A 24,380-nucleotide genomic window follows, 5' to 3' on the forward strand; every position below is an offset into this window, starting at 1 on the left:
ACACACACACACAGAAAGCCCTGGGGCACTGCATTTTCATCTGCCTCTGCGTTTAGAGTTCAACAAAACATGAACACTAAACTTATCCTGTCATCTTGGTTCCTTATTTTCCCACCACCCTCACAGCCTTCATGTGCCTTCAAACTAAAAAAGAAAACCGGAGTAATGTTAAGTCATATGGAGGGCTAATAAATTGCTCACTCAATTCCAGCTTCCACGAGAGGGTAATTCAGGTCAAAGTTTACATTCTGAGCCATTCTTCTTGTCCTTTGACTGACTCGATCTGTCCGGCCGTCGCTCTCTTTGTCGACCGATTGCAGAGGGATCACACCTTCGCCTGCTCAGACCTGCACTCCACTCCCACCATGGTGTTTATTCGTCTACCTGAGAGAGAAGGGGAGGTGGGGCAATGGGAAGTGAGTGAATTATTTGTAATGAAGAAATGGCAGCAGACTTCCTTGGAATTTTAACGCTCTTGACATGTTACAGCCTGTCCTGCGCCCATTTTTAACAGCACAGTAAGTAAACAAAACCTTGAGTGTTTAAATGACAACTGAACTATGTCACTTCCAGGCTCAGGTTTCATTAACACTTTCCAATGATATGTGTTCTGTATCTGGTTAAGGATAAAAGCGTAAATGGGGTCTCATGCACTACAAATCCTTAAGGCCACATTAAAAACTTAAAAAAGAGAAAAATGTCTCTGTTTTAATTACTATGCATCTATTTTTGTGTGCTGTCAACATGCGGCATTTATGGTCAGTGTGAAGTAACAATGAGTCATGGAGTTGAGGGATTAGGTCATTTTGTCCAGACTCATGAGAGCTCCATTGTGGCACTGCTTTTGATAAGGACTGTGGTCAGTTATACGGCACAGTGTCACCAGTGTAATGAATATTCATGGTTGGAGACAAAATGATGCTTTGTCAGTATTCACAGTTAGAGTATCTCATATGGGAGGTTCAGAGGAAGTAGGCTCGTCCTTTGTGTTTGTGACATTTAAAGTCCCTCAAATCTGCCCTTAGTTATGTGCAATATGAAGATTCATCAAAGACCCAATGAGGACATGTCCTGTTTTTACTGTGGTGGCTCTCCTTAATATCTTTGGATTTAAAAGGCCATTGTCTGCAATGATTCAAATCAATGAGCAAAATGTTGTAATGAATGTAGTAATGAATAATGTAATGTAATAATTAATTTTTGCATTAATATGCCAAAATAATGCGTCTTTCCCAGTATTGGAGCCGAAAACAGCCATTCATGTTTAATTATTGTATCCATAATTAATTTCTTTTTCAGAAAATGAAATGACATATACCATGATTCACTGTTTGCTACATAGTTTACATTGCAACAAACTCACTTTTTTCACTTCATGCTGGTTAAAATGAACTTTTCTGAGAGACAGTAAATTGACAATATTGAATTATGAGCAGGCTTGTTTGAAAGAAGGAGCTTAGTCAAGTTTATTTCAGTTACTGGATGTGGGACCGGGTAGCAACTTTTCTCCAAAGATGAATATCTGGGCCAACTACTAATTTCAGTTCAAAGTTTAATGTAAAAAACATTTTAAGTTAAATTCAAAGTCTAACCCGCTATCTGTTTACATGGACCAACAGCGGAAGCAGTAGTTCATAATATCGATGTGCCTTTTAGGATTTAGTTTGTTCCTGAGAAAAGATCTTAGGTTTTGCTGAGGGTTTAATACTCTGTAGTACAGTGGAGTATTTCTCCTGCATACCTGTGCTGCTACTTGATCCCACAAACATCCAGTAATTAAGAAACACTACACTAAGCTCACCTTTTAAAAAAAAAAACTGAAACTGCACACAAACATTACGTTTGTCTCATTCAGGTTAAGTCAGAACAAAAGCAAAATTCCCATTTAACTCAAATATTGCCAAGGTTTGTTCCCAGGGAGTCTCCTACACCAATAGCTTACACTGTGATACTCGCTACGCAGACTTTACGATTAACTATCTACCATATCAAAGGTTCAAGTAATTGGTTGTGTTTATTTAATGTGAGAGACCACTGTGATGTGTAATGACAAAATGCAATGTTTCCGTATTTCAATCACTACACAGGCATGAAAGTGTGATTATGAGAACCAGACTTTTGCTCAGGGTGGTCTTTCTGGTTCTGGCTCTAGGAAATATGATATCAGCTGCATGCATGAAACATGGTGCAACTTTGAATATAAGCCAACACATAGACTACATGACTGAACAGTTTAAAAATGTCCCTATACCAGCATCATTCTCGATCCTTCTTTTGGGCCTCTTTTCAGGCCCTGTTGTAGCAATCCACTGCACACATATGGCTTTTTCCCCCTTTTCTCTCAAACATACTTTTTTCATTACCTGAAACTTCCAGAATCATGTTACACTTTTGTAGTTCCCTTTTTGTGAGATTCAAATTCTGTCTCACTTGCACGGCCCTAAACAAGACAATGGCGTAACGCCTTGCTGTGTTGCTGGGGTGGCAGGTCCTTCTCTAACATTGTGTGTTTATTAAAATCAGAAATCAGGATCAAAAAACGTTGTATTGCCACAATAAGTATACATTAGTATAAATATTAGCATTGTAGTTAATCTCTCTCACTTGCTTTAATGTCTGTTTATGGTTACCAATAATAAAGAAGTGCACTGAGACTGTACAGTCAGCCGGGGCAGGATGTTATGAGTTTTGGGGGTGGGACGAACCCTCAACCCGGGGTCGGAGTTGAGCTGGACTAATACCAAATAAAATAAGCTGGGAAAACAAAGTAGGGGCTAACACAGAACAAATATGGGTTCAATGTGAGTATGAGTTGATTTCTAATTCAATTAGAGGACATTGTCCCTTAAAAAATGGAAATAAGTAGTATGAAACACACAAAAGTGCACCAGTAGAATCTTGACTCAAGGATGGAGGTGCATCCTTGAAGAAAAATGAAAACACTAGCTAACATCACGTATATTGGTAGACATTCTTCAGTGGGTAAAACACAAAACAAAGGGCAGTTCTAAAGTGCATTGGGATAAAGTGAAGGGAGGGAGTGTACTCTGTCCACTCTGACAGCTTTCAACAACTGCATGGAAACCAGTTCCCAGAGAGGTTAAAAAACAACGACAGGGCAGTCTACTCTACAGTCAGCTACAGTAAACATGGCTGCAGAGATTCTTGTGTTTCAGTGCCTTCATGATAGATAGATGGAGAGATAAATAGATAGATACTTTGGTCATCCCAAAGGAAATGTTAGGCATCCAGTAGCAAGACAACCATAACACAACAAACACATTCACACAAATATATCAAACATACATAAAAAATAAAAATCACTCACAGAAATGCAATGACCATGATAAGGTAAGATACTATGGTAGACTGTGTGCAATGGTGATAGTGAAAAAGTGAACAGTGCAGGGATTGAACAGTGCAGTCGGTCATAATTAAATATTAACTATGACTATAAAATATAAACATAATAGCCTGTAAATTGACTGATTGAATAAGAATAAGAACAATATGTAACAGGGAATAAGATATAACATGTAAGATGTAGATGTTATTACCAAGATCCAGATTGTGTAGGCATTTGCCTCAGTAAAGTGGGATTACAGAGAGAAAATGGAGACGATAAAAAGAAGCAGAACTGTTTAGAGGAAAAAGTGTATGGAGGAATTCAACGGATATTACAAAGAAAAACAAGACAAGATGAGGAGGCAGAGAATAATATCAGGCTACTACAGAGGAAATGAAGGCAGACAAAGGACAACAATGTGCATGTAATTACCTCGACTCTGTTGTCTCTAACAGTTAGACATGCACATACACAATAACACTGTTATTGCACTCTGAGACCCATAATACTGCATGTCTCTCCGCCTTCATTCAGAAAAAAGGGCACATAATTATAGGTTCAATGTTGGCTACATGACACTGGAAACTCCGATGCTTTAACACAGATTTATCAAGCAATATATATATATATATTTCTGTAAACTTTCATTAGATAGCTAAGTGTCTGCAAACACACTGCAAAGCACAAGAAAAAAAGAGGCCACATCAAACTACCCTCTTGTTGCTCAATGTACGATAAAACTCATTCACCTGAGATTGTAAAACTGTGATTGGTTACTTCTGCAGGCCTTTTTGCTGAACAAGCTCACATCTCAAAGCGCCAGACAGCAAAGTAGGCTATCGTTTCTTTAAAAACACTGACTCTTCTTAGCTAGTCTTGGTGTCTGTTGTCGTTAACTCGTAAGTGACGAAAAAAGGCAGACTGCGAGACTGTCAACCTGTCAATGAGTTTTATTAAGTTGGCAATATTGTAGCTACCTCAGAGGTGATAAAAACCCGTGGTTTCATCAATCTATAGTTAGCTAAAACTTTGACAAAGACTGGCCAAAGTTGTTCACTCACCCTTTCAATAACTTGTCGAACCCGTTGAGTCTGTTCTCGCCATAGTGTCAGTCAAAGTAGTTTCTCCACGCTCACCAGGACTGCGAGGGTAAACCATTTTCTCTGAGGGAAGTTGGGTTTTTACTTTTTCAAAACGAATCCCTAAAGACCGAGAGTTATACCTTCAGCTTCTTACAGTTATTGGGTTAAAATGTTTTTGATTTTCAATACATTGATGAACTGAACATATTCACCAGCATAATGTACTCATAACGAGGTAACGTAAATTTGACCCCCAGCAGACTCGCCGCTCTTGGTACAATCCCATTCAGGCTCAACATCCCTCTACCGGTGTTTGTCTAACGTCACGTTAACAAATGTAACACACAGTCAAACCATACTAATATAAACCATCAGTTCATTGACATATAAAATGTTAAATGGGCTACAAATGGTGAGTCTAACCTACCCTTTTTAGTCTACAATGAAACAAAACACACACACACACACACACACACACACACACACACACACACACACACACAAACACACACACACAAACCTTAACTAAAGCATAAGACACCTGATGAAAATAGATGTTGAACAAACAGTTCTAGTTGTAACTCCACACCTACTGTATGGCCGTGTCCTGGTCCTTCCTCTTCACTCACTTGCACATGTCTAACCACACCTAGGCTATCTCTAAACCACTGTTTAGCCTGTGTGAGATTGTTTGCAGTGACCTGACCAAATTCATAATAATTCACTAGTTAAGTAAAATGACACAATTAAATGGGTGAACACAAGAAAGCATTTCGACATGTTAAAGTAGGACAAGCACACTTAGTTTCAGGGTCCTGGTATTGTGTACATGTAGGCTACTGCACACTGTACCACTGTTTTTGGGTCACTGAAATAGAGCCATCGTTATTGTAGGCTGATTAGTTACACCAGCGCTTTCCCTGTTAAAAAGGCCTATGACCATCCAACATCTGTTATTATTCTTTTTTTTTTAACTGGAAGTAAAACCAGATGAAAATCCTGAAACCCTTTGCACTATGTTCCACAACTAAATTAATAACTATCATAATTTACTCCTGCCTACTTTGCCTCAACCTGTCTATATTGTTTATGTTTAGAGTGTGTATGTGGTTTGTTTTGTATGTGTAAGCGCATTGTGAGCAATGATGATCCAAAGCAAAATTCCTCGTATGTGTCCTCATACCTGTCAAATAAAGCTGATTCTGATTCGGATGTGTCCATACTGTGTGAGCTGGGTTATGAAAGCTTAAGAAACAATATGTCTTAGCCAAACACAGAAAGTGAACAACATAGAGCTGAAGGTTTGTAAAATTGAAACTAAAGATGTTGAAAATAAGTCCCAAGAAATGACACCCAGGCTCCTGTTTCTTTGTAAATGGTATTGACTGGAAGCCTTAAATGTCTTTGTGGTGTAGTAAGTGGGTGGAAAGAGCCTTTCTGCTACATCATCTCATGCATTAGATTCAAACCTTGGTTTCCAAATGATGAAACACTGCCCCGTGGATCATATCCTGTTTATGTCAAGCACTTGAGAGTTTACATCGATGCAATGAAAAAGGCAGATGATGATTACTTACCTGATTATTTGAGTTAGTTTAAAGAGAGGTCGACTTGTGGCTGTGACATTGCTTTACACACCGTAAACTGATAGTTGATAATAGGGCCAAATACTATTAGATATTTCACGAACAGTCATCTGAAAACAGATCAGCCTGAATTATAAATCATTCGATGGGGCTTAAACAGTAGAAAATGAAGTAAACATTACTCGTCTAATTCTGGCCTTTCTCCCTTTATTTCAGTCCAGTGTGTATGCATGGACAGCTATTGTGTTGTGAAAAGATTCGTGTTTTTTTTCAACCACCAATGCAACGCCTGTTTCTGCATCTTGTCAAGTCATGTGATTTCCTGTGAGCTGTCAAATTCAGTCACAGTCAGTCAGTGTGTGGACAAATTTGACATCTGCTCCACCAGCCAGAAAGTGAGCCACACCAACAGGACATGAGGAACAGAACTAACTCCATATCAGCCACCTAGGGGTCTTCACGTCAGAGGAGTGTTGCTGTGAGATGCAAAGCAGGAAATTCTGATGAAAATTGCGGAAGTAACTTTAGAAGAACGTTAAGTTGCAGCGCTGATGGAGATGTTTGTCCACTTGTGTTTTACATGAAGAGAGAAGATTTGCTATTAAAGAGGAAGTGCAGAGAGAAATAAAATGGAGGAGCACAACTCTTTTAACTTCATGAGACTCCTGTCAGGTAACAGAAAAATAATACAAATGTGCACATGCATTTGCAATGTACATTTGTGGGTGTTAGAGGGAGACACCATCTTGCTTGTTTAGCACTTTGTCTGTACTATAAATGTGTGATTTTAATGCTTTGAAGCACCAGTGCTAAATGTCAACAGGTTAGCCCTGATCAGGTCTAATTCATACAACTATTATATTGTGAAGGGTTTAATTTTAGTAATTTATATTGGCTGAGGCATCATCATGGCACATTAAGGTGTTTATACTCTCGCAATATCTATGGTTTTAAATACTTCTGTTCAGCTGTAGCAACCAGCTTTGGCTTACAAGACATTACTGACAATGCATATAGAGGCCAGGGAAGAGAAAAACAAAAAGGAAAGCAAGCAAACGAATAGGCGTATGGTTTGCTATCCAGATGTGTGGTGTCATTATAAAACAAAGAAATAAAAAAATACACCAGCTGAAATGGTTAGTCAATCAAATAGTAAATCGACAAAAAATAAGTTAGCAATCATCTTTGGTAAATAAATAATTTCTTGAATAATTTTTTTCAGGCATAAATGCAAAACATTTACTGGTTCATATTTTCAAAATGTGAAGATCTTTATTTTAATTCCTTGTGAACTGAATTTGGTTGGGTTTTGCACTGTGGGTCGGACAAAACAAGACATTCGAGGATGGGCCTTTTTTGCTACTTTCTCACTTGTCAAAGACAAAACAATTGATTGAATAATAAACCAAACAGTCCGCAGATTAATCATGAAAATAATTGCTGAAACAAAAACTGAGCTAAGTAAAACAACAGTCACTGTACATTCTTGTGTCGTTGTCACCGCAGATGAGAGCACTCGTTCGACCGTGTCGTCGGACTCCTGTGAGTACTATCAGACAGAGATATTTGATCAGCTGCCCAGCATCCAGGCCAGCCGGCCAGAGCAGGATAGACAGTGTCATTGGGAAGCCTCTGAGGCCCACCAGGGTGGCCCAGAAGTGGGTGAGAGGGTCAGCCATGGCCACCTGTCCAGAGGACCCAAAGACAAGGCCTCTACACAGCCACTCAGGAACATGGTCATGAGTATTCAGGGGAAGAGAGACGCCAGGTGGGAGAGCCAATTACACACTCCTCAAATCTGCTTTTTCTCATTCTAATCTTATTTTGATGTTCTACTGGAAAAGGTCCAAGCTGTCACCTACTTTAGTACACTAGATCAAATCCTGTAGTTAAAATGATTTGATGACGGTGGTTAATGGGTTTCATGCTTAGGTTCAGGGTTTATGGTAACATTTTAAGCTAAAAAGGCATTCATGAAATATATTTACACTGCTAATTAGGGACATGAGGAAGATGCAAGTCAGCAATATTGGTTTTTGGGAGTCCTGGAGGCGGAGCCAGAGCATCAACTGGAAGAGGAGTTGGGAGCAGATGGGAGGAACTCTATCAGGTCTGTTGCCATGGCAGGGCACTCTCCACGTCATCGCAGGTAAGAAATTCCTGAAATACATTATAAGGACTTCTGTTGCCCCGTTTTACCATGACGACGATGATGATGATGATGATGACGATTCCAGCCAAACACATGTTGTTGCACAATTAGAATCCTAACCCTCGCTAATCTGTTCCAGGCAGGTTTGGAGTTGGCGTGAAGGCTTACTTTGTTTTCCTTAGATATCTGGTTTACGTGAACATACTTCACTGTGCTCTTATCTGGGGTTTCATCCTGGGGCCTACAACATTTTATGGCAGGAGCAACAGCAGTGGTGAGTCAGCTTTAGTTACAGATTACAGTAAATAACCACAACTCAATGTAGACTCCTGCAAAACACTGTTGTGTTGTTCTCTGTGGTTTTACAGAACCTTTGAAGTTTGGAGGCAATGACTCCTTTTTGGATTTCTTCCTGGGAACGGTAAGGGTTTGTTTGCGTGTTTGCTTGTGTATGTGTGTGTGTGTGTGTGTGTGTTTGTGGGCCATGTTTAGCTACATTTGTGGGGACCAAAAACTGTGAATACAGTATACTTATGGGGGCCTGACAGCTTTGTGGGGACAAAATGCTGGTCCCCATAACGTTAAAGGGCTTTTTGATGAATAAGACTTGGTTTTAGGAGTAGGGTTAGACTTAGGTTATGGTTAGGGTGAGGGTGAGGGTTAAGGTTAGGCATTTAGGTTTAATTGTTAAGGTTAGAATAAGGGGCTAGGGAATGCATTATGTTAATGACTGGTCCCCACAAAGATAGCCAGACACGACTGTGTGTGTTGGTGTGTGTTGGTGTGTGTGTGTGTGTGTGTGTGTGTGTGTGTGTGTGTGTGTGTGTGTGTGTGTGTGTGTGTGTGTGTGTGTGTGTGTATATGTGTTTTTATGTATGTTTCATATAACCTAACTTCTCCTTTCTCCAGGGCTACCTCGATCGGTCTCCGGCCTTTTTTGGTTTCTACACTCGTGGCTCCCTAAATTTTAAATGCTTGAATACACCTCTGCTATACTTCGCTGGAATTCTCATCGTCTTCTTCCTCAGTCTCATCCTAGTGGTCCGTCGGTCAGTTAGTATATAATTGCAATTGCAAATGAGCCAAAAGTTTCAATAGCCATTTGCCTTACATCTTAAAGAAAGCATCTGTATTCAAATCTGTAAACTTCTCTGATAGAACAACGGTTGGCTACAAGCACACCTGGATGCTCGGGAAGCGTTACAGTATGAACGTGAGCTACAAGATCTTTTGTGGTTGGGACTTCACCATCCAGGACCCTGCTGCTGCTACTCTCAAACACAGCTTCATCAGAAACGATCTCAAGGTTTGGATAAACACATATAACCTGCATGCATGATAGCACACGTCTAATTTACCCCGGTCACAGAGCAAACTCCCAACCCCATCGCATGTCCTACTTCCTTTTATAGATTTTTTCTGATGGTCATTAGCTTTTTTATTCGTTTTAGTGTTTTCTTTCACATTAAAATGACTGGCTTAATGAGCTGTGTGTACAATATATATAATCTAGCTATACTGTGTGATTTCTTTTTGTGTGTGTGTGTCTGTACTGCAGTTCTAATGTTGTGATTGAGGTAAATCTCTGATATATAGACTGTCCAGAGGTTTTCTTGTATTTCTTTTTGTTTTTCCTTAGCTGTTCCTGGAGGAGCAGAGTTTCTCCTTACGCCAGGCTCAGAGGACACTTGGACAGAGGGTGGGTCTCTTCCTGCTCAGGTCTGTCCTCAACCTGCTCGTTCTGTCTCTGCTGGGTGGTGCCTTCTACCTAATCCACTTCTCAACATCAACAACTACATCAGGTTACAAGGTGAGACTTTGATGCTTAATATCCCGCGAGATGGTTGAGGTTAGACATTGACCTCGAACGGTTAAAGGGAAAAATCACCTAAATTGAGAATTCCAGTATGATATTCTCATGGCCAAGAAAGGCTAAAGTAAGATTTGTGAACATGAGCTACTCTCTCTCAAAGCCAGAAACAAGAGAAGTAAGTCTTAAACTTGTGATGTAATCAAGTATAAAGTCTGGCGCTGCTCTTTAGACAAAGAATTGGATACTGATTTTGTATTTTTGTTTTGTTTTATTCACAAATGAGCTTTATTCTTTTGCCGTGTTCTCAGTCCTGAAACAGAAAATGTTCCTATATCCTCCAACAATTCCCCTGGGTGCTCTCAGTGTCATCCATCTTTCCCTATTCATTGTCTGTGGCATTGTGACGACCTCACACATTTAAGTTTTAGCAATAAAGTTTTGGGATTTGGAAGAAAGTTCATGTTTACTATTATTTTCAGACTGTCTTAGACCACATTGCTAGAGTTTTCTTATAAATCAGTTTACCGTCTAGACAAAACTGAATATTTGGTTTTGCTACACCATGTCCTGGGTTTTCAGATCTGACACCACTGACTGTGTTTCTTAGAGTGGGCAGTACTGGTTGGTCAGTTTGGTCCTGGAGTACCTCCCTCCCATCACCATCACCTTTGTCAACCTGCTCCTTCCTCACATTTTCCGCAAGATCTCAACATTTGAAGACTACTCTTTCACAATGCAGGTCAATGCCACACTTGTGAGGTAAAGTGCACAGAAAGATAAACACAGGATAACCTAGTGGACACACACACACACACACACACACACACAAACACACTTCGGTTCATCTTGTCTTTTCTTTAGGAGCATCTTCTTGAAGCTAACCTCACTGGGAATCTACTTATATTTCACCACAACAGAACCTCAGCAAGTGAGTTAAGAGTGAGATTTATGTTTCAAGGTCCTACCGACCTGTTTTCAGGTGTGATCTTAACCCCAATTTCATTTGCGTGTTTCTTTATAGGATCATTTTCCATGCAGGGAGAACATGTTTGGTAGAGAGATGTACAAGTTGTGTATCTTCAACTTCCTCACCAATTTCTGCAGCGTCTTTCTCTTGAACTACCCCAGGAAGTGGGTTTGTTGTTTGATCTCAACAGTCTCTTTCTTTCTCTTTTGTTGTTGTCTTTTGAATAGAAAGATCACTGCGTTTGATGTCTCTCTTGAGTAGATTCCCCAAACTGTTTGGCTAATCTATTAACAGATTATACTACACAAACAAGGTTCAAGAGCCTTCTGTGAAAAATGATCTTTCCTCTGTCTGACAGGCTGCTGCAGGAGAAGTACCCCTTATCATTGCTGTCGCGGTTGTTGGGGAAACAACGCTTCCTGATCCCTTTCAACGTGTTAGATCTGGTGTACAGTCAGACTGTATTCTGGGTGGGAGTCTACTACTGCCCTCTACTGCCTCTGATAGGAACTGTCATACTGATGGGCACCTTCTACATCCAAAAGGTTGTCTGAGACATGTAGACTGAGTCTGTAGCTTTTGAGGAGGAGAGAGGGGGGGCAAAGGTGGAGGCTGTGGGTGGGGCCATGATGTCTTTCTCTAATGGGTGGGCCAAATTCTTTGGGCGGGCAAAGCAGATAAAGGGGAGGTCACCTTGCCCAGATGTCGTGTCTGATGCCCAAAACTTTTGACCTGTATTTATTTACCATTTAAACTCACAAACCTCATAAGGGACAATATTCCAGATTGGCCCATCTGAGTTTTTATTTTCTCAAAGGCGGGGGAGGATACGCAGGGCTCGGTCTGAACCTATCACCATTTCTAGCCACCGTGGGACCATAGGCAGGCAGGGGGAACACATGTTAATGTCAAAAAACCTTATAAAGTGAAATTTTCATGCTATGAGACCTTAAACATTTTCCAGCAATGTCAATCTCTCTCTCTCTCTCTCTCTCTCTCTCTCTCTTTCTCTCTCTCTCTCTCTCTCTCTCTCTCTCTCTCTCTCTCTCTCTCTCTCATAATGTCTTCAGTTCATGGTCCTGCGGTGCTGTGTGGCAGAGCATAGGATGTTTCGAGGCTCCAGCTCCTCTGTTTTATTCCACTTCATGTTGCTGCTCGGTCTCATCATGGCTGCAACTACACTTGGATTCAACCTCTACCAGGAAAAAAGGTCACACATGACCAAACCATGCCATTTTACTGTATTTTTGACTTATTTGCTGACCTACTAACATACTGTAAATATGTATTCAGTTTCAATCCACCCTTTTTGTTTCTTTAGTAGTTTAATTGTTAATATATTTGCCTTTTTATCACTTTTCTATGGTGCCCATTTCTCAAATTTGTTCCTCCTGTTTCCCCTTCCAGGTCGTCCTGTGGTCCATTGGGAAATGGAGAAACTGTGTTTAATGTTACAGGAGTGTGTGTGGACAGTCTTCCAAGCCCAGCACAGACCACTCTCCGCTACTTGGCCTCTGAGGCCTTCGCCTTGCCGCTCATACTAGCTGAAATGTAAGTACGCAACAGGTGTAGGCAAACACTGGTTCTGTATTTGCAGTGTGATGAGTTTTTCCAGTTTGAAAGAAAACAGAAAACTGTTTCAACCAGTGGGTAAGAGAACTGGAAGCAGCATGAGATGCATACATGTTGTGTAAAAGTAATAATCATCAATAGATAGAAGCTGTTTTAAATAAATAGTAATATAATACTTTGATTGGATCTGCTGGTCTTGATTCTGTTTCCTCAGTATAATCTTAACCTCATATGTGTCACGGGGACGAGCCAATCAGAAGGCCATCGAGAGACTAAAAGACATGTTGGTTATGGTAAGTCACATGTCACTAAACACTCACATACTAACAAATTAGCCGCAGAAAAAAAGATATAAAATATTCAAATACACACAGTTGATGTGGTTGTTGCAAGAGAGTCATTCCATGGCCTATTGGCGTGTTATGCTTTTCTTGTCTAACTGTGTGCATTTGTGTCTGTAAATTTGTTTTGTACATTTTCCATCACAGAGCAGCTCAGATAAGCGTTTCCTGGTAAAGCAGCATGCCACAATGCTCAGACGTCAGAGAAACCCCCACAGAGTCCGTCCTGCAGCCATCAAAGAGGACGACTCCCCTCAACCATTCTAAGGACTCCCCCTCAATGGCTACAAACTGATTAAAGGCCCCAACCATGCGGCCTGTCCACTCAGAGACTTCCACTTTAAAATAAAGCCTTGTTATGGCCGACAACAGCTGGGAGGAGGTGGCTGAAAATAAAAACGTCCAAGGACTGATGAACACGATTCCAGTAACATGATATACAAAGATAAGAAATGCAGTTGTGGCCTCTTTCTGCAGAGGTCTTATTTTAACATGCAGATGCCATGTCAAATTGCCACTGCTGCACCAAATGCTTGCTTGTGGGAATTGTTGGGTCTTTGTAAATTTCTTTTTTTTTTTTAAATTTTAGCCTGCATTTAATAAACTGTGAGTGTTTATAAAATATCTTGCTCAATAAATCTTTGTGGTTTACATTTGTTTTAGCTCTATGTGTTCCATAACATTGAACCGAAAATGCAGCCTAATATGTTATCTACTTGCAGCACATGTGCAACACCCCTAGCTTTTACACAAACATATAGTTCTGCACATGCGTAAACGCACACACACATGCACTGGACCGAGTTTGAAAAAACCATGCCAAAGATAAATGCGGAGCACTGTTATGAAGAATCACACTCTTAATTTGCTGCCAATTTTGGGTGAGTTAGTCAAAATTACTTTAAAATGATAACATAAATAAATCATTTAGTTGATTAATATTCTTTTGTGTTGCTGATTTTTTTTATTTCAGCCCTGGCAAGTTTGTTCATCAAGATAAGTAAGTTTGTTTAAGTGTGTTTAAGTTACGGAGCTCAGCTGGCTGATAGATCTTTTAGATGTCTTTTTCAGATATTCTTCTTTCATCCATCTCATTAAAAAATAATACATAATCTGTTGGCAGTATCTGCTCATCCTCTCCTTAACACGTCAGAGTATAAGGTGACTTGGGAGAGCAAAGAGATTTGTTTATCTACTAACAGAAAAATCATATTCTCTCCAAAAATGTGTATTTTTCAGGAAACAGGACAGGATCATATAGGATATATAAAATATCCAACTAGCTGGCAGATACTTTTTCCTCTCTTATCTTTAAAAAACTGATATTGCAAAACTGGAAAAATAAAGAAGCACCCTCAATAAAGAATTGGAAGGCCCTAATGAAGTATTATCTGTGTATTGAAGGATTAATGTCAGAGGACAAAAATAAAACAATTTGATGAACAATAGAGCCAAATTTATAATTCCCTTTAGAGCATGTCTTTAGAGCCCCCTTTATTACTTTATTTCATTTTACTTATCTTTATTCATGTTATTTGTTGTTGTTGTTGATGTTGTTGTGTCGTGTGTGTGTGTGTGTGTGTGTGTGTGCATGTGTTTGTGGGACCTGTCTTGAATGAGGACCAGCGATAGGCGGGGTAGGCAGGTAAATGGGGACGGGGGTGGGAGGGGTGGTAGAGGTGGGCGAATGGTAGGGTGGGTTGGGGGAAGGGAGCTGGGTTGGTAGGGGAGGGTCGGTATAATCAACAAGTATAGAGGGAAGCATAAAATAGAGATAACATTCTGACAAAACTTTGATTTTGATACATTTTGAAATAGTTTTTTGTTTGTTTTTTTGGTTTGTTCTTGTGTTTCACCTTTATTTGATGTACTTCCTAATCGTGGTGACCCACAGAAATTTATGATAAGAAAAAAAGAAAATAGAAAAAAAACACTTGAAGGACTCCACCCAAACTCTCTCTTTTTATCATGTCTTTCTTCAGGTGGATCGATCTCTCTTAACCCAGTTCTGACTGGTCCTGACATGGCCTACCTCAGCTCGAGGGTGGTTTTCCGGTGTATTGCACCAGACTCTTCTCTGCCAGTCACATATGAGCTGATGTGGGACGGCGGTGGCCTGATTGACATGGTTGCTGATCTCCAGGGGGACCAACCTGCCTCATTCAAACTTAAGGTCACTGCATCATCGGAGGGGTCATACCACTGCAAGGCAACGACAGGAAGAAGCACGGGAGTCAGCGACAGCATCAAGCTGAGTGTAGTCAGTGAGTAAAAGACACAGGCAGAGAAAGCATTCATCTGTTAGAGCTTTAGCTTTAATATCACTGTTATTTTACTGAAGACAAAAGTTTCCAAATTTCAATTTTCCCTTCTCTTCCTCAACCTTCTATGTTCCCTTACCTCAAGCTCCACCATCAAACACCAAAGTGACTTCTGAACCCTTTCCCCCCGTTGCATATGAGGGGTCACGCATCGTACTGAGCTGCAGCGTCACAAAAGGCTCCCACCTTTCCTACACCTGGTTTTTCAACAGGAAGGAAGTAACATCATTAACCTCCCCCCTCATTCTCCTTACTGCAAACAAACTAGAGATGAGAAATGTGGCTCCAGAGCATGCTGGGTACTACTATTGCATGGCTTGGTCCAGGTTGCAGGACACCAAGAGGTTTTCCAGCAGCTCAGAGGTCCAGGTGACGGTCAAAAGTATGTGTCAACACAAAAATAACTGACTGAAATGTTATTTTTTCTTTCACTGCAGACTAACATGGCCTGTATCATCTGAACTTCTCCCCTCTTTATCCCTCCACCAGAATACGTTTCCAAACCAAGAATCTCTTTCTACATCTCTAAAGAGGGAGCCAGTTATCATGGCAACGTGACCTGCTGGTCAACAAGAGGGAGTCCTCCGGTCAACATCTCTCTTTCACTAGATGACAAAGAAGTGGGATCTGTCACAGCTACTGAATCCCTCAGTGCCTGGTTCCCTGTCGCCATGTCACTCGGGCGGGACATGGGCATGGCTCAGTGTCGGCTGACTACTGAGGTTCAGGAGTTGATGAGTGAGCCTGTGACTCTGGAAGTGGGTATGAGCTTCACCGACATGTGGATGAACTCAATCTTTTTTTGCCTACTTTCCTTCTGCTGTTTGTTGATCTTGTCTTTCTGTCATTCTCCTCCCCCCTGTTTGTCCAGTCCCAGTCGGAGGTGATGTGAAAGTAGAGGTTGAATATCTCTACACAGCTGACTCCAAAATGGCCGCCGCCAGGTTGAGCTGTCATGTCAGCAGAGGAACTTTCCCTCATGTTTCCTGGCTTTTGAACGAGTCTGTTCTTCCCTCTGAGACACATGAGGACTTCCACATTCAGCCTGTCCTGTCTCACTATGCCCCAATGGATCACAGACAAACCCTTGTTGTTACCAAGCTCAGCCTAGAGGAGTCTGGGTATTACCGCTGTAGGTCCAGGGACAGCTTCGATGAATCCGGGCTCTGGGTGGAGAGTGCAGCTGTGCTGGTCCAAGTCACAGGTGAAAAGATTAAGACTAGGTGTCTAATAAAGTAATCTTGAAGGAATAGTTTGACATTTTGGGAAATGTGCTTATTTGCTTGTCTACCAATGCGATTAGATTGACAGATCAGTAATTAAGCAACCGCCAGCAGCTGGTTAGCTTAGCTTACCATAAAGACTGGAAACAGGGGCAAATGGCTATAGCTCGCTATGTCTCAGGTCACAAAATCTGCCTACCAGCACCTTTTACTAATTAGCACATTTGTTAAAAGGTCCCATGACATGGTGCTCTCTGGATGCTTTTATGTAGACCTTAGTGGTCCCCTTACGCCATATCTGAAGTCTCTTTATCACAATTCAGCCTTGGTGAAGAATGGTGCTTCCTTAGTATGTGCCATTCCTGAGTCTGTAGCTTTGGAGGAGGAGAGAGGGGGGACAAGGTGGAGGCTGTGGGTGTGGCCTTGACCAACTGCCACTTTGCTCGTTTGAAAGCCATGATGTCTCTCTCTCATAGGTTGGGCCTAATTCTCTGGGCGGGCAAAGCAGAGAAGGAGAGGTAACCTTGCCCATTATGACCTCATAGGGGCTGTATTCCAGATCTTCCCATATGAGCTTTCATTTTCTCATAGGCAGAGCAGGATACCCAGGGCTCGGTTTACACCTGTCGCAATTTCTAGCCACATGGGGACCATAGGCAGGCTGGGGGAACTCATATTAATGTTAAACAAACCTCATGAAGTGAAATTTTCATGCCACGGGACCTTTAATAGAAATATGTATGTGTCTTTTCCGGATAGATTTCAGGCCCGCAGCCTTGGTTTGGAAAAGACAAGAGCAAGAGTAAAATGTTGTACGCTTAAATATTAACAAACTTTGCCTTACGCAAAACTGACTGCATTACATTGTAGTTAGTAGTCACTGACGCATTTATACAAAGCGACTTACAATTGCGACATATGTCAGAGGCCACACACCTCTGGAACAAATAGGGGTTAAGTGTCTTGCTCAGGGACACACTGGTTGATGTGTTGCAGTGTACTAGGCCATCACCACCCAAAGAGAACTGGCCTTATGCCACTACAGATGTAAAAGTATGGAAGAGTTGTTATTGTTTTTTTAGATTTGTTTAAACCTGAGTTGGGTTGACTTGGTTACATTGCCATTAACAAAAAGTCAGAAAGGGTAATTTGCCCCCGGGCATCTTCACAGTATCAAACCTGGCACCCTTGGGTAGACAAAGAAGGTATAATGTGGTGAGCTATAGATGTGCTAGAAGCTGGAGTTTGTTGCCTTTAGACAGAGCCGGGCAAGCTGTTTCCAGTCTTTTCATTTCCAGTACATGTGGTACAGACAGTGGTATCTTCTTGTGTAACTGTGATTTCTTTTTTCATTGAAACTCATCTCAACATTTTACAAGTGCCTGTTTTCTACATGTCCTCCTTCTATGGGGTCTCTACACTCTTTACTGTCCTGCATCCTACTTTTTACTCTTGATCAGACTGGAACCTTTACTCCCTGCATCGAGAAACGTCTTCCACTGAAACACCATCAAGTAAAAAGCACATATAAAATGTTTAAATGCCTTGCATGCTGCCTCTGTGTGTATTACTTCACTGGCCTTCTACCTTCTTTTCCACAGAGGTTTTCATGAACACCATGGAGGTCATTAGCATAGTGTTCTGCTGCTTCCTTCTTCTAATGTTGGCAGTGGGTGTAGGCTGCATGTACAAGATGTTTGACCACAAGCAAGGTGTGTGTGTCTTTGTTTGTGTACAATAAGTTGACTCGAAATGTGTAACCGAATTTGTATTACATTTTCATATGTATCCACCTCTCATTCTTTCACAGGGCATGCCCACATTACTACAACAAAGTAAGCATTATCTTTATGGACCTCAAAGTTTATTGATCTGTTTCTTAAATCAACCTGTCCAACCAATGTTTGTGCCTTCCAGTCCCACCCCTGATGCACTTCCTCTGTCTGCACCCATGTCCCAGTTAGGAGGCGAACAGGACGAAACAGACTGGGATTCTGTTGGATTCTAGATGGCGCAAAAACTCTTGAATCTTCATAAGACAACACCCACTCTTTAAGAATGGACAAAAACAATAGAGAATTTAACTTTACTGACCATCTTTGTATGCTGAAATGAAATGAAGTGAATGTTTTTAATTATTATAATTTTTTTATTATCATGTGAGAAATAAGGTTGCATAAGGACAGTTCTCTTTCTGTAGAGACCACAGTATGGCACAGGAGGAACTTACACCTATAATCAAATTGTTCACCTCCTTCTACAAATTGTTTATTATGTCATTTAAAATCTGCAGCTCTATTTGCCAGCATTGCAATTATGCCTTTTCCTGATCTTCCATGTTGCAAGTCGGTGGAACTGGTGGAACATAAAAAAAAAGTAAAGATCATAATTGAAGTACTGTATCCTGTCATGAGTTTGAAAATAAAATTTCTAATTTTAAGTGTTTTTTTTCTTCTTCAATTAAACAAATGAAATAACTTATGCTGCATTACACCTTTACCTCATCATGAGGCCTCTGACATATGATTTTGATATTCATATTTTTCAAAAAATAACATAACACCACTGAGTGAATGACTTCCTTTTTTGATGTTATGAGAGAGGGTAATTTAGGGAGGTGTAATGTAACACTATCAGCTATTTGCACATGTTTCTAAGTGTGTGTGTGTGTGTGTGTGTGTGTGTGTGCGTGTGTGTGTTCTCCACATCAAAAGTGCCCTCAACCTTTCAAAACTGTCAAAACGCCTGCAATTCACAGAGTAGTGTAGTCATATTTGAAGGATACCGTTGCATTAAAGACAATAATTCTTCTTTGAGAATGTTTACTTCCCTCCCCTTCATGGTCGTACTGGGTAAGCTACTCAAAACAAATTGCACTTAGTTTTTACAATTTAAAACTCTTGTAAACTACAATGTTGCATTTCTTTGTCCTCTCTACAGTGTTTGGCTACTGTAGCAAGGAGAGCAGTAAGTCAGATGTGTTGTTTTGAGTGTGTGTTAAGTTGATTCAAATTGTTGTCAGCTCCTGATTCTTTCTTTTGAATGTTTCTGCACTTTTGTTTGATTTCATTTAATTTAATTGTTTGACAGGTCAGTCAATTCTGGGGCGTCCACAACTGTTTGGCCCTTCGGAGGCTTTGGTGGAAGCCATTGAAGTGTTTTCGTGCAAACTGGAAATCTACCCAGAGAATGAAACTATCCTGTTTCAGTTATTTAAGTGAGTACTTTTGACATTTAATTTAACCAGCGCATTAAAATGTGTAATCCCCCTAATTATCAACCTTTTCCAGGGAGGATAACCGTGACAAGTTTTTGAGTGAATTCACCTCACTGAATGGGCAGGTCGCAGTCTTCAACATGTATATCAAACCTAAACATGAGGGAAACCTGGAGTGTGTGGCCAAGGGACAGAACAACTCTAACATAGAGCCTACTGTCAGCTACACACACTACCTGAAGGTTGTTGGTGAGTTGCTTTATAATCAGATGTATTTTGTATATCATATGTACTTGGCTTTCAGTAACAGTAAGGTTATGGGCATGTATGTTTGTAAAAGCTCAACACAACGAGAAAAACATTTCTGAAGGTGCATTTTTTTTAAGGTGTAATGTGACGTTTGGGGATGTTGGCTTAGCTTCAGCATTGTGTTACATTTATAATTGTTACAGTGCTTTTACTGTACACTACTCTCTTGAAAACTGTTTTTAATCCAGATGAGACTTTTCCAGACGAGAGAAATGTAACACAGGGACCTGCAACATTTTTAAACAGAAATGGCTCTAGATTAAAACGGCAGGGGATCCCAAAAATTATTAGGATATATCCTCTAGGGACTAGAATATATTTTGAAAATTTTACAGTAACTACCAAATAGTTTTCGTGATATGTTATTGAAAACCTACCTCATGGGGGTGGCACTAGAGGGACAGTCAGGGGATCACTAAAGTCAGATAAATTATTCTCTGGAGGCCAGGAATGTCTGTTCAAATTGTCATAATAATCCATCCAACAGTTGTTGAGGTACTTCAGATTGGAGTGGAAAGGTTGACCACAAGACAGACAGACAACATTGCCATCCATAGAGCCACACAGCTAGCATGGCTAGAAAAACATGGTTTGGACACCATCACAAGGTTTCTTTACTTCCCTGGCATGAGGATTTTTGCCAATAAAAATATTTTTGGTTGGAGTAAGACCAGGATCTTAGTCTTTTGCTGTGTCTGTCCGGCAGAACCAGTGAAAGGTGCGAAGATCAGCGTTCGTTCAGGTCCAGTGGAGTTCTTTGAGGGGAAGACACTGGAGCTACACTGTGATCTTACTGCTGGAACTCATGTCTCTTACAAATGGCTGCTAAATGGACGGCTTGTCTCTCCGTCTCGACTCCACTATGTTGCAGATGGCCAGCTCTTAATCCACAGGTCAGTAGAATCCTGTTTAGGTGGTGTTTGGGCAGCTTATTTTGCATCACTAGGTGGTTGCTATGGTGTTGTGAGCTGTTGAAGGATATATTGGCTAATTGTTAACTATTCTGTACTATGTGTGTGGTGCAGACATAAAACTAGATCTGTATAAGGTGGTTGCGAATTGGTTGGTGGACTGTTGCTAGGTAGTTGCAATGGGGATTTTGGGTGGTGGCAAGGTGTTTTGCATGGATGATAGGGCTCTGTATGTAATAGTCACAGAGCAGTAGTATTAGTAGCAGCAGTAGGAGAGTATTTAAGCAACAGTGTAGATGTCCTGTAAAATGATCTGACGTCATTGTTTTAAGATTTTATTTTGCATAAACTGCCAGTGGTGGTGCATTTGCGGCTATCTTGCCAACAGTTTGTGAATACGTCTATTGTTCTTCTCACTAAGTGGGAGGTATCAGAAATGTGGGCCGTTTTTCCTGCTCGCATGCTCGTAATTACAGTTTAAATGTTATGGAAGCAGCAAAGCAATTAGCTTAGCTTTGCATAAAATTATACATAGTCAGCTAGAGTTCCGTGATTGCAGTTCTGTGACTTAACCAAAGACAAAAAAATAGTGGCATTTAAAAGACGCTTTAAGTGTGATACAGAGAGAAAAAAGGTAACATGTCCCTGTGTTTTATGACTCATTTCCCAACAAACATCTGTCCAACATTGTCTGAGAAAGAAGTTCTTTGTCATGAAGGCCACTGAGCATGCTCATTTTGAACTGAATGAGTAAAAGCAAAGTTACTAAAACAATTATCTGTGTCTCCCTTAGAACTACTTCTAAAGACAGTGGCTCCTACGAGTGTGTTGCCACCAACCACTTCAACCTAACAGACTACACCAACAACTCTCAAGTTGTAATCACAGTCAAAGGTTAGCTGTTGTGAATAAACCCTCAGGTTCACATTTTATAGATATCACATGGTTTCTTTGAAAAATAAAAATAATTCCCTACATCTTTCTCCCTCAGATGTGGTGTCAACCCCTGACATCTCCTTCACTGTGTTAAAGCAAGATCCCCACAACTATTATGCCATGGTCACCTGTCAGTCAACCAAAGGGACTCCGCCTGTTACCTTTTCACTGTACAACAGGACAGAATTGGTTTCCAATAAGACAGTTGAAGAGACACAAGCCACATTTAAGGTTCCATTGGTCTTGGGCCTGCACATGGGATGGCTCCAGTGCCAGGCAGACAATGGAGACCAGATCAAATTCAGTCAATGGATTCCCCTAGAAGTCGGTATGTGAACTGTTTGTAACTGCTGACATAACACGGTAGTACTACTCTCTTTTAATCTTTATCCATGATGTCTCTTTTTGCTCCATAATGTCTCCATCAGTCCCTGTTGGTGGGCCCGTGATGATGCATTACGACTATGACGTTGGAGAAAACTACGCAGTGATTGGCGTGAGGTTCTACTGCAAGGCGGCAAAGGGATCTTTTTCACAGTACAAGTGGTTCCTCAACCAAACCCTACTACATGACCAAGGAAGATTTTTTTACGTGGTCAACCAGCCTCCAGAACAATCTATACTCCTGCTATCTGTAGGGAGGAGCAGCACTGGAACATACCACTGTGAAGTGTCAGACAGCTTTGACAACACCACAGCCATAGGCAGTAATAGGCTGTATTTGGATAAAGAAGGTACACTGGATCCACTGATAGATTGATGTAAAATATACTTGTGACAGATGAGTGCTGCTTTCATCTCTTCTTCATATTTCTGCTCCTCCAGTGCTGAATCGTCTTCCCGTCTTGGTGGTTGCAGTTGTCTTTGGAGGTTTCACAGCACTGATTCTCCTGGTCTCCATTTGTTGTTGGCTTGGAACAATTTTCAGTGAGTTTCAAAGTTCAGTTTTTATCTGATGTGGTTATCTCCTCATTACTACTGTGAACTTATGTTGTTTTGTTTACGCTTGTTTCAGGGCGAAGGCAGTATGGAGATAAGTCTCTGTGAGTTATTGTTCTGTTTAATTTTGAAACCTTGAAAAAGTATGATCACATTTCACATGAATCTGTAACTTCCCTTTTGTGAAAAGAACTTTTTTTTCTTCTTTTTTTTTCTACTGAGGAAAAATAACATGCCAGCAGTTCATCCACCATCTAGCAATTAAAAAGAAACAATGGCCGAAGCCATATGACAAGATGTACTTCCTGTTTCCATGTTGTGGGCTATAAAAACATGACAGGTCCAAAACATCAGATCCAAAACTAATGTAAAATTTGGTTTGTTCATGGTCACACATGAATTAACGTTATAATGCGTTTTAATATGCTGCACACCTTATAAAAGCCTCATAAGGCCTTTGCACAGTTAAGACTAACAACACTGAGCATAGTGGACATGTTGGTGTACAACAACTGAATCTGAAAATATATCTTTTTGGGGGGGCTTTTTGCCTTCATTAGACAGGTTGATGATTTGAAGACTGATAGTAAACAGGAGTAAAGAAGGGGAATACAGCACATGTGACAAAGGTTGAGCCATGTTGTAACAATGTGTGGTAGATTTCACAGTAACATAAAGAGGTAACATCATAAAACAAGATCCTTAATACTGTTTAATAGGAAATGTCTTGTTTTCGCATAAAAATGTCCTCTCATTATGAACAATTAAATGTGAATGTGTGTGGGGGGGGGGGGAGAATTTTCACCAAATAATATCTTGCTACATGATGATGAAAATGCTAAATCCCCAGGTTTTTAACTCTGACAGGCAAATACTTAATTCCTCTCACTTTTTTTAGTTTTACTACAAAGGTCAAATTTAAAAATTATGACTCAAAGAAAATTTGAAACAGTCTTTCAAATCCTGTTCAACTTGGGTGTTATTGTAAAATGTTCACTCCTCTTCAAGCTCAACATTCCCAGAAGCAACACTGCCAATTACTTTGACCTCAGTGCTAGCTACAGAGCACCAAGTGTAGTTAGGCCTATGTTACATTCATTTTATGCTATGGGACTGTAAGAGTGTTAACCAGTATGTGTAACAACTTACAGTCAACTTTTCTCCTCAGGAGCTTGGAGATGGAGGGAAGGGTAGCTGTATATGAGGGCGAGCTGGTTAGTCTACATATCTGTATCGCCATCTTTCAACTGTCAAAGACTGTCAACTTCACCAATCCATTCACTCTCACAGTGTCAATGTATCATCTCCATTAGGCTTAACACTTGACTGTTACCACAGAGCTCTCTCTCCTTACAGGACTTGTCAGACTACCAGGAGGATGCGGATGTGGTGAACACGGCCACAGCTGATGGATTTGATCAGGTGAGAACAAAATGAATTCATCATGAAATCAATCAACCAATCGGCCATGTCATTCAAACAAGCAAGCAGTCAAACTCCTCTCTCATCTATCTCCTCTCATCAGGCATCTGAAGCCTCCGAAGATTAATGGCCCAAATTTAAGACCTGTCTGGAAGTAGAGGACCTGGGGTCTCATTTATAAAACTGTGCGTAACATATATATATATATATATATATATATATATACACACTACCGGTCAAAAG

General features: G+C 40.6%; 3 protein-coding genes across 6 annotated transcripts in view; 2 read left to right on the forward strand and 1 right to left on the reverse strand.

Annotated features, from left to right (window-relative positions):
* Positions 1 to 4,654, reverse strand: part of tmc6b (transmembrane channel-like 6b) — a 13,854-nt gene extending 9,200 nt beyond the window's left edge. Inside the window, exons 1-2 of one of the 3 annotated variants that reach the window (XM_034895169.1) lie at positions 4,408 to 4,654; positions 202 to 384 (exon numbers count right to left, since the gene is read on the reverse strand). In XM_034895169.1, the coding sequence (XP_034751060.1) occupies positions 202 to 257 (56 nt within the window). In that variant the 5' untranslated portion in view covers positions 258 to 384; positions 4,408 to 4,654. Of the gene's footprint in view, positions 1 to 201; positions 385 to 2,630; positions 2,653 to 3,778; positions 3,908 to 4,407 lie in introns of those variants that run through there. The other 2 variants (XM_034895188.1, XM_034895179.1) reach the window with 2 other exon arrangements.
* A 1,697-nt stretch (positions 4,655 to 6,351) lies between these two features.
* tmc8 (transmembrane channel-like 8) lies at positions 6,352 to 13,432 on the forward strand. 2 transcript variants are annotated; one of them, XR_004654993.1, is made up of 16 exons: positions 6,352 to 6,686; positions 7,521 to 7,782; positions 8,015 to 8,163; positions 8,306 to 8,440; positions 8,535 to 8,587; positions 9,076 to 9,215; positions 9,325 to 9,472; positions 9,806 to 9,976; positions 10,587 to 10,738; positions 10,841 to 10,907; positions 11,001 to 11,110; positions 11,305 to 11,491; positions 12,017 to 12,176; positions 12,354 to 12,497; positions 12,733 to 12,811; positions 13,007 to 13,432. XR_004654993.1 is itself a non-coding variant. In XM_034859922.1 (16 exons), exons 1-16 carry the CDS (start codon positions 6,644 to 6,646, stop codon positions 13,124 to 13,126), a joined length of 2,100 nt encoding a protein of 699 aa, XP_034715813.1. In that variant the 5' UTR covers positions 6,352 to 6,643; the 3' UTR covers positions 13,127 to 13,432. The 2 variants fall into 2 exon arrangements, 1 of the variants encoding a protein (XP_034715813.1); XM_034859922.1 differs by having other exon boundaries at positions 12,017 to 12,156.
* A 130-nt stretch (positions 13,433 to 13,562) lies between these two features.
* Positions 13,563 to 24,303, forward strand: LOC117951843. The gene is made up of 23 exons (XM_034883792.1): positions 13,563 to 13,740; positions 13,833 to 13,859; positions 14,842 to 15,123; positions 15,266 to 15,562; positions 15,670 to 15,942; positions 16,052 to 16,384; positions 17,864 to 17,917; positions 18,005 to 18,115; positions 18,214 to 18,238; positions 18,321 to 18,399; positions 19,027 to 19,255; positions 19,344 to 19,370; positions 19,494 to 19,620; positions 19,694 to 19,869; positions 20,636 to 20,822; positions 21,634 to 21,734; positions 21,832 to 22,104; positions 22,205 to 22,510; positions 22,602 to 22,703; positions 22,792 to 22,819; positions 23,884 to 23,929; positions 24,072 to 24,137; positions 24,241 to 24,303. Exons 1-23 carry the CDS (start codon positions 13,689 to 13,691, stop codon positions 24,262 to 24,264), a joined length of 3,225 nt encoding a protein of 1,074 aa, XP_034739683.1. The 5' UTR covers positions 13,563 to 13,688; the 3' UTR covers positions 24,265 to 24,303.
* Positions 24,304 to 24,380: the final 77 nt, after the last annotated feature.

This window comes from Etheostoma cragini, chromosome 2 (assembly GCF_013103735.1).
Source record: "Etheostoma cragini isolate CJK2018 chromosome 2, CSU_Ecrag_1.0, whole genome shotgun sequence".
In the NCBI taxonomy this organism is placed as follows: Eukaryota; Metazoa; Chordata; class Actinopteri; order Perciformes; family Percidae; genus Etheostoma; species Etheostoma cragini.

Bases quoted from the DNA above. Each gene is read 5' to 3' on its own strand.
- tmc8 (XM_034859922.1), top strand. From the start codon at position 6,644: ATGGAGGAGCACAACTCTTTTAACTTCATGAGACTCCTGTCAG. The intron at 10,908-11,000 runs GTGAGTTAAGAG...GTTTCTTTATAG, and splicing joins CCACAACAGAACCTCAGCAA to GATCATTTTCCATGCAGGGA. The intron at 11,492-12,016 runs GTTGTCTGAGAC...TAATGTCTTCAG, and splicing joins GCACCTTCTACATCCAAAAG to TTCATGGTCCTGCGGTGCTG.
- LOC117951843 (XM_034883792.1), top strand. From the start codon at position 13,689: ATGCGGAGCACTGTTATGAAGAATCACACTCTTAATTTGCTGCCAATT. The intron at 18,239-18,320 runs GTAAGCATTATC...TGTGCCTTCCAG, and splicing joins GCCCACATTACTACAACAAA to TCCCACCCCTGATGCACTTC. The intron at 18,400-19,026 runs GTTGGATTCTAG...AGGGAGGTGTAA, and splicing joins ACGAAACAGACTGGGATTCT to TGTAACACTATCAGCTATTT.